The sequence below is a fragment of the Drosophila teissieri genome, chromosome 3L, assembly GCF_016746235.2.
Source record: "Drosophila teissieri strain GT53w chromosome 3L, Prin_Dtei_1.1, whole genome shotgun sequence".
Taxonomy (NCBI): Eukaryota; Metazoa; Arthropoda; class Insecta; order Diptera; family Drosophilidae; genus Drosophila; species Drosophila teissieri.
In genome coordinates, this window is record NC_053031.1 from 2891767 (window position 1) to 2905369 (window position 13603).

A 13603-nucleotide genomic window follows, 5' to 3' on the forward strand; every position below is an offset into this window, starting at 1 on the left:
ACAATTAAAAGTTGCGAATCCTTTGGGGCTGCGCTGGCTGGCCAAAGCGGCCAAAGGAATAACTATATTAATTAAAAACCACAAAATCCGATTTGCACTATGCCCAGGGCTTAATAAAATTGTTTGTTCAAAATCTACCTGTGTCATTATGTGTTTTGCCCGGAAATGAAACGTGTGCAATGTGCAGGACTTGCTGCTCTCACTCGAAAGTACGAAGTTTACTCGGATTTATGGAGTTATGTTGCACTGACCGGAGTTGAATGACCCTTTTCAATTTTAGCTTGCTTTAATGCATACTTTTTAATTATTGCAGATGAATGGCAATATCCATTTGTGTTTGATTAAAATATATGATGAGATTTACTTACCCATGATTTACTTACCCATGAAACTTATTCAAGCGTAAATAAATAGAGTATCTCGTTTAAGTTGAAAAAGCATCGCCTTGAATATTTGTTTATTTGATATCCAGTAGATCGCTCACAGGGTAAGACTAATGCTACTATGCAAAACTCAAAGGGATTGTGGGCATAAATCCAATTTTGCATGCCTCACTCGATGTTTTCGATTTTAAATTACATTTTAAGAACTACATTGTGTGTTTGTGTAACTACATGAGAGAGAGATAATTGAGTGTTTTGTGTTTCGTGTGTGGGTGTTGTGTGTATTGTGTGTGTTTTCGTATCATTTAGTTATCAGATATGAATTTGCCAAAATCGCCAAATCGCCGCTGAGAGTACGGTGTCCTTCGTCCTTCGCCCGCTGGACACATTTAATTGGCGGCTATCGTGCAGACACAGCAACTGGGAAACCAGAACGTGTCCGTGTAAAGATTCTGCCCGTTGCCCTGGAGCGCAATTAGGCGTTTTTGCACAAACTTCTGCTCGCATCTCGAGTTGTAGCCGTTGGGCAATTCGCACAGGTTCGAGCAGGTGTTCGAGCTGGAAAATAAACGGATTCGGTATAAGTGCCGATGCGAATGCGAATGCGAAATACCAAATGCTAAAAATCAACAATTGCCCAGAATTTAGTTGTGGGCCGCTGGCCGTAAATAAGGAGCGCCGGCTGCGACTCCTTCGAAGGAGGAAATGCGCAGATCTCCAGTTGCAGGCGGACCAAGGAGGACCAAGGCGGACCAGAGTTGAAAGTTTAACGAACTCGTTAAAACGGGAATCGTACGTAATTGATAAGGAGTCGCAGTCGCCGCTTGAGCGGAAGCAGCAACGGTACAATCGCTGCACTGCAAATAAATACTAGTAAGCACTGGAATATCTAACAAAAGATATTCAGATATTCATCTCAAAATAAAGCTAACAAACTACATCTGATACTTGCGCTTACTGCTGCTGGTGTTATGAATACATTTAGATATATCAAATATACTTGTATTTCTCTGTGTGTAGCCCTGCTCCCAGCTGTTCCTCGGCCAAGATTTATGCGCGCCTGCGTAGGTACTCCATTTGGTTAAACAAATTGCGGCAAGTAGCGGGTTCAGTGCCAACAACAAGTGGCATTGGCAACGCGGAAGGGAAAGGGGACTCGCATCGAGACTGAGGAGCGGGACGGGAACGGGCAACAATTAGGGCAACGTTGACCCAACCCAAAGAACCAGAACCCAGAACCCAGAGCACAGAAACCACCTCACCCCAATTGTTGGTCCTGCCATTTGTTTGCGCTTTTTCCGAATGAGTGTGGAAAGGTTTTTCGAGTAGCGCACGCATCCAAAAAAATAAAATAAAAAGGGGAAGAACCAAGCAGAGGGGAATGAAACACGGCGGACAAGGACATGGCCTAATGGCAGACGGTGCCCTGCTTTGGTATTCTCACTCATTTTTCGGGGTGTGATAATTCGTTTAACCGCAATTATGACACCGTATAAACGGTCTTAGTTCGACCTGCACTAACCACGTGCCCAATGGGAAAGGGAGAGCTATAGATGCAGGAACGAGATGGCCGGCAAGGGACTTCCCCTAGTCTCAAAAAACACACAAATATGAGAGGGGGAAACCTCGGACGCCCCGCTGGGAATTATTAACTTTGAAATGGGGTTGGCATGACACCTAGCCACTGATTACAAGTGCCGAATTTGGGAAGGGGTTACCCCAGAATCAGAAGGAATAAATCCGCGTAATGAGCGAGGAAGGCTGGCTGGACAAGTCACTTACATTATTCCATAGTGCTTCCAAGTATTTCCACAATAACAATTCATAGAAGGGCTTTACTAATTCATTCGTTTCAATAAAGAATTTTTGACTGATTGTGGTGAAACAAGAAACGATCTTTCAAAGGGTAAGAATTTCTGTAAATTGTCTGCTCATACAAATTTGAATTGAAGTGAATTTTATTAAATAATGCATATAAAAATTCAAAATAAGGCAAAATAAATATCATGTCCTCAAACCGCGAACATTCAAGCAGTGCACATGCCGCTTAGCCGAGACATAACCCATGCGTCAAATTTATGTAGAATAGATTTGAATAGATTGGTTTATGATTGGTTTATATGGAGAGGGCTTAAGTTATATAAAAAAGAAAAACGTACAAGAATAAACTGATTTTTTATCCCATTAAATACGCTTCCATCGATTTCCCAAGTAACCCCGAAGTAGTACTTACGCGCAAAGCTCCGCCTTGACCATTTGGCGCGCGGTGTTCTGCTCATTGACCACGAACATCCAGTTGCCGCGACTATTCAGTGCCGCCTGCGGGGTGATGAACTGCGAGGTCGTCTGGCAGAGGGTGGAGCGTCCCGGACTTTGGCGCTTTGTCCGCGAACGCTTCTTCAGCGGATTGGGCGCATCCACGCCCACAATATCCAAGAGATCCATGTTGAGCGAGACATCGCGCTTGCTCTGTAAGTGATCCTCTGCCGGGTCGTCCTGCTCCTTGGCCGCCTCCGTCTGCTCGTCCTCCGGCTGCACCACCTCCTCCTCCTTAACCTCGTCGGCCTGCTTCTGTTTCCGACTGAGATCCCGCACCAAGCGCTTCAGCCAGAGAGTGGCGTTGTAGGGAGTCGATTTGCCACCGCGATTGAAGTACACGTGACCGCCGGCAGATGAGGTGCCTCCGCCCTGGGAGTTGTAACGGTGGCCCGGGCGTTGACCTCCACCGGAAGAGGTGTACAAAAGGTACCTACAAAATCCAATAAATATAGAATTATGCAAAAATACAATAACAATTATATATATGATCGAATAGAAGTAACTAAAACTTCATAGCCTCACGTCAGCATTTTTAATTCGAAAATCATAGGATATGTGAGGTGTGTTTGGGGTAATACAATTTTAATTAGGTTCTTAAAAGCCACTCATGAATTCATTGTAGCAATACTACTTTCGAGGTCAAGATCTGCAGTTTTCTCTTTTAAGTTATGGTGCAAACAAATCGAACCTTAATAAAGACCTTGGACAACATTAAAACCCAGTTACCGGAACAGGCGAGCTTAAATTGCTAGTCATATTCATCGAGTTACTCACGTGGGCGCTTCCGTGGAGGGATTGCTGGCGAAGAGCGAGTTGCCACCGCCAGTCGGCCTGTGGGCATTGCCACCGAATGGTGTCTGATAGCTATATCCATTGAAGTCCTGGGCATTGGGATCCCGGGGCGGGAAGATGGACTTGGGATCGTAGAAGACGGGAGTATCGTGCCACGCCACAGCCGCGAAATCCTCCCACGTCTCGTCCACCAAGAGAGTGGCGGCCTCATAGCCCCACTTCCGAACGAGGCTCTTGATGAGATACCTATAAAATATAGAATAAAATGGCTCATTGTAATTACCATTAAAAAGATTCTCAGTATACAAATTTTACAATATAATACTAAGTGCAACGGGTCGCAAAGATTTCTTTTCTGTGTGCGCATAACAAGAGGAAAATGGCCTTATTTTCCGATTTTTTTCCTGCGTGCAGTGGGAAACAATGAGTGATGCAAGCTGCGATGGTTAACAGGCTGGGAAAGCATCATCGCCACTTGTCGGAGCCACTGAATTATGCAAGTCACAGAGCGTCTGACTGACAAGTGCCAGAAATTGGTATGGAAATGGTAATTGCGGCGTTGCCCAAGCCAAATCAAATATGAGTATCATAATTAATATGCGGCCGCCGGGTAAGCCAAAAAAAAAAAACAAAAAACCACAAAAAATTGGGAGGCGCAGACATCGTAAATAATAAATTGGCAGTGGCTCGGTTTTATGTGTATTTAACTTTTCTTATCAACAGGCATCGCATGCACGTCACGTGCCACATAAACAGGCAGAGAAAGGTAAGGGTTAAGGGGCGGGAAAGACCCCACCTATATTTATATAGTAAAAAACCCGCTTGGGGCTTCCCCATAACTTAAATTTTTTTTGGAAATTATGCAACACACAGAAATTCCAATGCAAGCATTGTAATAAAAATGCCTATTTAATTGCCGCGTCGGCGCCGAGGGCTTATCAAGCCATTCGCATTACCATTACCAACTAACGCACATTTTATTTAAATCCGAACCAAAGAAATGCTCTAAAAATAGACAGACAAACATGGCCAACCAGTCGCGTGAAGGCGGCTGATAAACAAACAGCCAAAACTACAACATTCGAGAGCCAACTTTGAGCACGTAAGACAAAAGATGCACTTTTAGGGCCATGTGGTGAACAACAGATGCTCTTTCATTGGAAGCCCTTTTGCAGTTACTCAAAACCATGATAAGATCTTAAGTGAGTCCTTTCTTACAGTCAAAATGTAATAAATAATCTGTTTGCTTTTATTTACTATAGGTGTACGAAATAGTGAGTATGTGTTTAGGATCCCCAACTTGAAACAATATCTTAAAGTCCCAAGTCTTATCAGATATATAACACAAATAGTTTTAAAACATCAATATAAGCAGCATGTTTTATTCATTGAAAAAAACACGTTGTTCTGCGAAGAAATCTGAAGCACACCCAAAATACCCTGGCTCACGCGCCAAAACGCCGGTCCAAGCAACTTATGATGCCCCGAAGACACGATTATTCATTGGAGGCATTCATAAATATTCGAGAAGCACGCGGCCAGTCGTCGTCGGATAGTCGCCAAAGCTATGCCAGATACTACATATGTGCTAGTGCTAGTTGGAGCCAAACAAAAAGTGTCTTGAACTGTCAATTCAAGTTTATTGGGTCAAGGCATTCGCCCAGCAGGCTGAGAGCAGAAGCACCCAAACCGCATCACTTCGAGTATCTCAGCATCTGAATAACTCAGTATCTCGGCATCTGAGTATCTCAGTATCTGAGAGCTTGTCGCGGAAGCAGCCACAAAAGATACTTACTCGATGCTCCTATGCTAATGCGATGCCAGCGAACAAGTTTCGATTTCTATAGCGAATTAAATTGGAATCGGATTTGTCTCGTGGCCAAACATTTGTTTGAAATGCATTTCAATGAAATGAATATTGATGGCAGCCAAGCCTTTTGTTTTATGCATTTAGTGATATTTTTGCTCATATGCTTACGGTAATGACACTGATTGGTTTTGCGCTATTTGATTTAGAAATCAACACGCTAATTTCAACTTTAATTAGTAGTGAAATAAAATGCAGTTTTGGGTAACTTTAAAGATGCTTTCTTAGTTCGCAAGAATACATAATAAACATCAGTTTATTTGTGGTTTGTGTAAGTCTGGTAACTTAACAAAGAAGAATACTGGTATATCCCCTATTTCCTATGGAACTTTTAGGGTTTAGATTTAATAAAATCTCACTTAAACAGTGCTAGTCCCTTAGGATACTGTACTCACGTGGGATAGTTATCGGCGTGCTCGCAGTACGTCTTTCCTGGACGGGCACAGGTGGGCGTTTGGCCAGGTGGCGCCGGGAGGAACTGGCAAGGCGGGGCTCCATAGAGGCCACATGGCGGGGGCGAGCTGTGGGCGGCTACTGTATAAGCTAGTATCTGTGGAGGGAAGACTTTGAGGTATATTAGGGAGTTCTGGGACAGGGGATACTCACCACATAGGTAAGGAGAACTTGGTTACAACTAAAGGGGGGCGGACGTCTAATACTCTTTGTCATTGTCAATTCATTCGCCGTCGATTTGCATTTGCATTTGACTCGATTGCGATTCAACAACTGTCTTCAACGCGAATTCGGTTATCTGAAGCGAAAGAGAAACTGCCATAAGTTATTTGGTCAAATATTAGTCGCAAAAAATGGCAAATACACGACCATTTTTCACACCATTTCCATGGGGACACGAAGCAGACAAAACCATCAGACTGATGGTTTTTCCGCAGCGGAAATGCCCCAAAGTGCTTATTTGTTGCCCAGAGTTCACTTGGGCTTATTGTTAACTCAAACAATCAACAACTAAAACAATAACTTAAACACGAACTACATCACGACAGTCTCTTGAGCAAACACAACCCAAACAAAACAACTCGAACAACTGCCGTAAATAGCGAATATAAATTACCAAAAGTGAAAGTGACGAACAAGCTCAAGACAACAAGATTAAGTATACGTAGATTAAGTATACGCCGCGGAGATAATGGACTGGTCACGCCCCCCTGCGTTGGGGGGCGTTCTCAATTGGCAACCCGAGCTGTCAGCTAATGACAATGTTTATAAACTTTAATGATTTATTAGCGCTTCTAAGCGGAATTTTAAAGTGGCGGCAATTCAATTGGATGTTTTAGAGACAATTTAAGATAAGATCAATGCAAGAAATGTCGCGATATTAAAGTGATAAGTTACCAACTATTAAAGATAATATATATTTAATTTTAAAATAAGTTTTTGTTGCGGAAACTAAAAGATAACTGAACAGTTTTCGGTACTTAACCACGATTTTATACGAGTTAGCTTAGTAAAAAATCCCAAAGTAATTCACGTATAGAAATCTACTCTTAAAATCTGAAAAAATTCAAAATTCCCTAATTTAACGTAAATTAACAGCTGACATAATTCACGTAGTAAGCTTAAAATAACCTAAAAATGTTATACAATTATTTTAATTATTATTATAGCATGGTAACAAGTGATCAGATCAAGTGCTGTTACAGTCAATGGTAAAAACCGGATTTCGTGTCAAGTTCTGCTTTAGTTTCAATAAAATGTGTACCACAATTATTTATAGAACAAATGGCAATTGCCTTTAACACTCAGACATTGGCTGCCTGTAAAAACAGTGAACATTCTAGTATCAATTGGAATTTATACCGATACAAAAACACCTGCCACCAGTTGCGATAGGATTTCCGGGATCACAGGCTCTTTTGCACGAGGCAAGCAAAACAAATCAGTCAGCAATCAAGCGCCAATGACAAGGTGTCCGATCAGATACACAGAAAATAAATATTTGAATAATATAAATAAAAGGGAAAATTATATTTGAATAAGTTCTCGGTTAAGACTTCAATATTAAACATTTAAACTAGGCTTAATGTGCCCATACAATTTGTATGCGAACCTATGTTTCTCTAAGTTCGCTTTGAAGCTTAAAATAGCTAAAATAGCTTAGATATTTTGAAACTACGTTTCCAATCATGTTTTCTTCTGTGCACCGAAGCCAGATTTAGTGTCTGCGATCTGCTAATGGAGTCTTGCACATGGCTACACCCACGTACGAGTATTGCTGGTATTTCCCCGATGGCGAAGTTGCGCCAGGCGATCGCCTCATAAATCACAGAGCGGCCAAAAGAAGTTGTTTGGCATTGTTTCCCTTGGCAACTTTAGTGGCTGTGTGTTTTATGGTGTGTTTTGGGCCATTTGCACATCATTAGGCCGACGGGCCAAAAGTTAATGAAATTGTTAAAGATCTCTGACCAAGCTTTAGCCGCTAATCCATTGGTTGCGGCTCCATTTCCGAAATTGAGTGCTCAAAATCGCTGGGCTCCATTCAATTTATTTGAATGATTTGTGCCGCAAAATCATCTATCTATATTTAATTGATTATACCCCGCCTGAGTGCCTGAGTAATGATCGATTGTCGGATCTTTATCTTCGTCTTGCCCAGACATTCCCACTTATTCACCCGATTGGCACTTTTACAGGGGAGAAGATACTTTGTTGCCAACTAATTGCTAATGCTTCAATTAGGCTACAAAAAGAGCTGAATGAAATGAAATGAAATGCTGCTAATTAAATATAATGTTATTTAATTAATATAAGTGATGGTTAAGTCTTTACTTCTTCTGTTTTTGGCATAGGAAACTTTCTTGCTATCTAGCCTTATTTCTATACTTATAATATATCTATGAGATAGACTTCTTCATTGGACATTATATCCCAAATACCTCTGCATTATTTTCCACCACAAAGAGGCTGGGCTATTTGAAGCTAATTTAGGGACTAAGACAATGGATTCGATTGGAGGCAGACAAATAGCTGGGCTTCATTATAATTATATAAACATATATTTTATGCCTGCATTTAGCTAAGAAATTAAGCACGACTTTTCAAGGCTGCGGCCAGGTTTTTTCTCCCCACTTGATTATATTTTGTTTGTATTTACCCAAAGTGTTGTCTGCATTTTTTGTGGATTTTGCTTTGTGATCGCTTTGATTTAATTTGTGTTTGCTGGTTTCCTAACATTTTGGTTACAAGTGAATACAAAAAAAAAAAGACAACAAGAAAAAAGCAATCTAGCGCTACAATAAATCAGACGAACCAATGAAATTTATTAGCTTACGCTGGGAATTAAATTATTTGCTTTATTAATTACTCACCTAGTGTGCAGCTTTTTGATTTGTTTGGCTCTTTTTGCAGTTTTATTTGCAGTAGTATTTGGATAATGTTTTTGATCACTTTGTGCACTTCTGCCGAGCTTAGCTATGCTCTTTGTATTTTGGTGAATTATTTTCTCTTTTTGCCACCGAACTCACTTGAAAATTCTACTAATTAAAAAACTTAACACGTACCGAAGAGCGCGGATATTTCGGTTTTTGATTTTGGGCTTTCGGTTTCGTTAACGTTTTTTCCGTTTCACGCGTTTGCCAATGCTCACGGCGGCAGCTCGTAGCCAACTGAGCGGTCTTAGCCAAGTTAACAGCGGCCCAGAGCTGCGAACTCGGAAAAAAGGCAGAGAAAAGCAGAGCTTATGTCGGAGCAGAGCTATATGGCCAAAGATATAGCCAGCTCTGATCTCCCAGTCTAATCGCTCAATTTAGCCTTTGAACTTTTTGGCCCGTGATTCATGTCGTTGGCCACATAGCATAATATTTTTTTTTTGGCCCGATTCAAGACCGGAAGTCCAGTGGTTCGAGCCATTCAATATGACGTGGGCCTTATTTATTGAACACATTTATTGTTTATTTTACATTGTCGCCAATATGCGAACTGCAATAAAGTGAATTTATTTAAATTGTTAATTTTTCTGCTCGCCAATTGTTGTTCGTCGTTGCCGCCGGTTTTGGCCCATAGATACGGCTCATTGTTCGGCCGATGAATTTGGATGTTTTATGGCCAATGAAGGTCATTTAACAGCTTTTATCTGTCGCAGATTTGTGACGGCTGCCGTTGATTTGATTTGATTTGGCGCTGCCTCCGGCCCAGACATTGAATGTTGGCAAGAAAAGGCTTTTAATGGCCAAGACCACGCACAATTGTAGGAGTTACCTACGATTTTGTCCCACGGCAAAGACATTTAAATCAATTTTGTGCATTGCCTAAGCTGGAATTATGGAGCATACTCCAAGCATAGGTATATTGGGATATCTGCTCTTTCTTATTTATTTATTTGTTTTTTTTTTTTTTCAATTTCTAATAATTATTTACTTAGCTTAGCAATAATAAGAAAGCGACCAGCAGTAATTTCTCGGTCACTTTATTTAAAAGTAATGAATATTTATAATATGTGTGTACATGTTTTGGAAAAAAGCACAAATAAACTTATACTTGGAAAAAGATTCAGAGATACGAATACTTTATATAAGTTTTAAACTAACATAGGCTTAAATTATAAATGTGGCTTTTACTATAAGCTATATATAGCAAAAATATACAAGTAAGATTTTCGAGATTTTCCAATCATAAAAAATGAAGCAATTTAACTTAGATTATCCCAGAAATAAATAAAGTCAATATTTAATATATAAAATGGGTAAGCTCACATGACTTACTCACAGGGTATCCCTTAGTCCACTGCCCACAATCTCGAGCATTATTTATGTTAACAGCTGATTGCCAATAGGCAATGTCCCATAAAGCACGAGCTTTGCACTCTCAAATCTTCCGAGGCGTTTTTGGAATTTTATCCATCGCCTTATGGGTTTCATCGTTTAATTTTGGTTTTTTTGGGCTCTAATTTTGCACAACTTTCACAAAGACGCGACCTAGACCGAGGGGCAGAAAAGTACGGGAAAACCCTCGCCGAAATCACGATATGGGGAGCTCCGAGCTCTTATCGAAAATGGTATTTAATGCGTTTTTAAGTCAAATTAGTGACTTCATCAGTCTGCCGGCCGAGCAGGCTCAGATTCGATTTGAGATTCACTTAAGCCGCTCATTAATCAAACTCCGAGCCCAAGGTATCGGGACCAAAGCCATCATTCGATACCTAAAACTAACGCGGTTACATATGTACGAATGTATGCAACACATGGAGGGACCACACCCCCAAACTTCCCAACGCCTTCGCCGTTTTAGGGCTTAGCTGCAATTGCGAAAGGGTTAATTAGGGGCTGGGTCTGCCAACTCAATGCCAACGAAACCATTAAATCCGTCGATTGCTCCGGGCGATTCGTACCTCTGTCGCATTATTTTCGACCCACTAACCCGCCGCACATTATCCGCTGCCCGTGACGTAATGGTTATAGCTTAAAGATCGGCTTATTTTATGGGGTTTCTCGCCCAAAACAAGATACGCATCGAAGCCGCCTCGAAAACGCTAGAGAATCGCGCGCCAATCGCTTCTTTGGTTGTGATCTTCGATTGTTGCCTGTCAAAAGCTGAGTAATATGAGACAACAAGTTTGTTTGAAAGTGTAGTTAATCAAATTTTATTTATTAGCAAAACAGCAAAAACATGTTCAAAACAAATTATTATTACAATTTATTATGATTTAATTCTTATCTTATTTTCACCTTATTTGTATAATCTTGTTCATCTGTAAGGGACTTAAAAAACGCATTACTTACGTATCAACGATATGTCCAACGCCACATTTAAAGACTCTTTTATTCTATGACTGAACCTATATATTTTAACAGTTTATAAAACAATGTGCAAATATGTTTTCGCATACATTATCAAACGCCATTCGCTGCGTTGCGCATAGCAACACTATTAAAACCTAAAAGCGATTCGCCGGGTGTCTTTTATGATTGTTTTGCCATAACAGCCTCCTCCTGTCACTTAGGGCATAATTTATATTCATGACTGGTCAAGGCGGCCAAAGAAAAGCCAAGGTGCGGGGAAAACCAAAAGGGAAGCAGGAACTTTTCACCACATGTCCTTCAGATAAACAGGATAGCGCAAAAGAAAAGCATATGCCTGTGATTTCAGCACGATAAACCGTCTTATGTTTCTCCTTCTCCGCGTCGACGCCTGTCATTTAAACTAAACGCCCATAAATAATGCGAACTTAATAAGTTTGAATGGGCTACAGGATATTTTATTTTGAAAAAAACTCCACACGAATTTGACGCAATCATTTGGGAAGATATTTCATGTTGTGAACGGTCTCTACTAAATTAGCGTTAGAATCTGTTTGTGCTTAATTCCGCATTATGTGTAAACTACAATAACAACTTAATCAGTAATTTGTTATTCATGCTTACTTATTAATAGAATTAGGAATGCTTCTGTATAATAGCGCCATTTCTGTCTAAAAGTTCAGACCAAACACCTGGTATTTTCGGTTTTAACCCCCGTTTGCTCTGGTGCTGCTCCCAGACCCTCCGCTCCTGGTGGCTCTTCGAAACGCCGTGTGCTCATCGGCCATCAGCTGGTCGGGAAACTCACCACGGCGTCGGCGAGGTGTCGGCAGCGCCGGATCCGGCTGCAGTGGCTCCGGCGGAACGCTCTCAAAAGCGCTGGGCCACAGCTGAGAACGGACGTGTGGTGGGTGGCTTGCTGGTGGCTTTGGCTTTCTGGTGCCTGAGGACTCGGTTCGGTCGTGTGTCACACGGCGTATACTTAACATTGGACGCCTCGTTCGGCGGACGTCGTGTGCCTCGTGTTTGGCTGGCTGTTTTGTCGGTTGGTCACTTGGTCAGTTGGGCAGTCAATCGGCGGCTGGCCAGCAACTGTTACCAATCCAATGCAACTACTGGCCTGGCAAAAAGGCGAAAAGGCAAAAAATAATAAGAAAAAAGTGTGCGTGTGTTTGAGTTTGTGTGTGCGCGGAAAATCGTGAAAAAATGCCAAGAAGTCAATGAGGAAAAATTAAAAATTTCGAAAATAAATCAAGTGTGACAAGAGAGAGATTTGCGAGGAGAAAGCAAAAGCAAATGAAAGCACAAATGCCGAAACGTCTAATCCGAAATCTAAAATTTCTAGTGACGCGTTCAAAAGTGCAGAAAATGTGGCCATCGGAGTCAATCAATTGATTTTTCTTACGAACAGAAGCTGCTGCGGAAAACTCCAAGAATTTGTAGCTATTTCTTTTTATTTTCTTTTGGGGTCACAGGACATTAATAATGCGAAGCCAGCATTTTAAGGGGAAGTTGTGTCGCAAAAACTACAAAGCCTCATTTGTCGGGGTAACAAAACAAATTGCCAAACGGGAGTCAAAACACCAGATCATCGAAGCAGCGAAGCACCGAAAAACAGGGTCATATGATTGACAACGGTTAAACGGGGGTTGCTAGTTGGCGTCAGGCGGGAAAAGTCTGCAAAGTCTGAATAGACCGAATAGTCTGAATAGTCTGAATAGCCTGAATAGGAAAAGCCAGACAACAGACGCGGCGTCGCAATAATCATAAAGGCAATAGCAAAACACGGCCAGCGAAATCATAAATTCATGTGCCAGCGATTGGGGCTTCCTGGGTGGTTTGGGTTTGGGTTTGGGTTTCAGTTTCGGTTTCGGGTTTCCAGGGGGTTCTACTCTGCTCAGCTCGGCTGTGTTGTTGCTTTTGAAATTGGGGGCCAAAGTCTCCCCTTGATTATTCATTCATGGCTCGTAATTAGCCGAGTAGTTGCAGTTGCCTGAATTATTTGGCAGCCACAACGCAACTTGGCCAATTAGTCGCTTAAAAGATTACGAACACACACAAACAAGCAAAGACAGGTGGGCACAGCACACTTTTCGCTTGACTAAGGTCAAAAGTTGGCTTTCTCTCTCCATGAAGACACCACCACCCCCCTCCCAAAATAAAAAAAAAATTAAAAAAGAAAATAGAACCCATCTGAACTTGATGCTGTCGCTGAGGCTGCCGACGCATCGCGAGGCTATGGCGGCTATTTTTAACAAAAAAGCACGCCCGCACGGCCAATAAATTTAGCCAGAAAATGAAAAGCCAGCGAAATGAAAAGCAGGAAAATCAAAAAGGAAAACAGAGAGAGAGAGAGATCGGAAAACATACAAGTAGGTGGGCCTGCGAAACATTCATATTAATTAAAGTTTGCAAGTGAAAATCTACTTTGAAAACTTCAAAACTTATTTCTTTCGGGGCGGAATGTAGTTGTCATATTGCACGCACAACAG

At 41.5% G+C, this 13603-nt stretch overlaps 2 protein-coding genes across 13 annotated transcripts in view; one reads left to right on the top strand and one right to left on the bottom strand.

The window, feature by feature from the left end:
* Nucleotides 1-472: 472 nt before the first annotated feature.
* Nucleotides 473-8964, bottom strand: LOC122617341 (protein spaetzle 5). Its single transcript, XM_043793172.1, has 6 exons — nucleotides 8685-8964; nucleotides 5968-6112; nucleotides 5757-5911; nucleotides 3477-3740; nucleotides 2617-3132; nucleotides 473-941 (listed from the first exon to the last, which is right to left on the bottom strand). The coding sequence occupies exons 2-6, from the start codon at nucleotides 6028-6030 to the stop codon at nucleotides 773-775; spliced, it is 1167 nt and encodes a 388-aa protein (XP_043649107.1). The 5' UTR covers nucleotides 6031-6112; nucleotides 8685-8964; the 3' UTR covers nucleotides 473-772.
* Nucleotides 8965-11995: 3031 nt separating this feature from the next.
* LOC122617913 (potassium voltage-gated channel protein Shab) overlaps nucleotides 11996-13603 on the top strand; it is a 58074-nt gene continuing 56466 nt past the window's right edge. For 10 of the 12 annotated variants that reach the window (XR_006325982.1, XM_043793971.1, XM_043793959.1 and 7 more), the window contains exon 1: nucleotides 11996-12018. The gene's annotated coding sequence lies outside the window, so the exon portion shown is untranslated. The other 2 variants (XM_043793962.1, XM_043793961.1) reach the window with 2 other exon arrangements.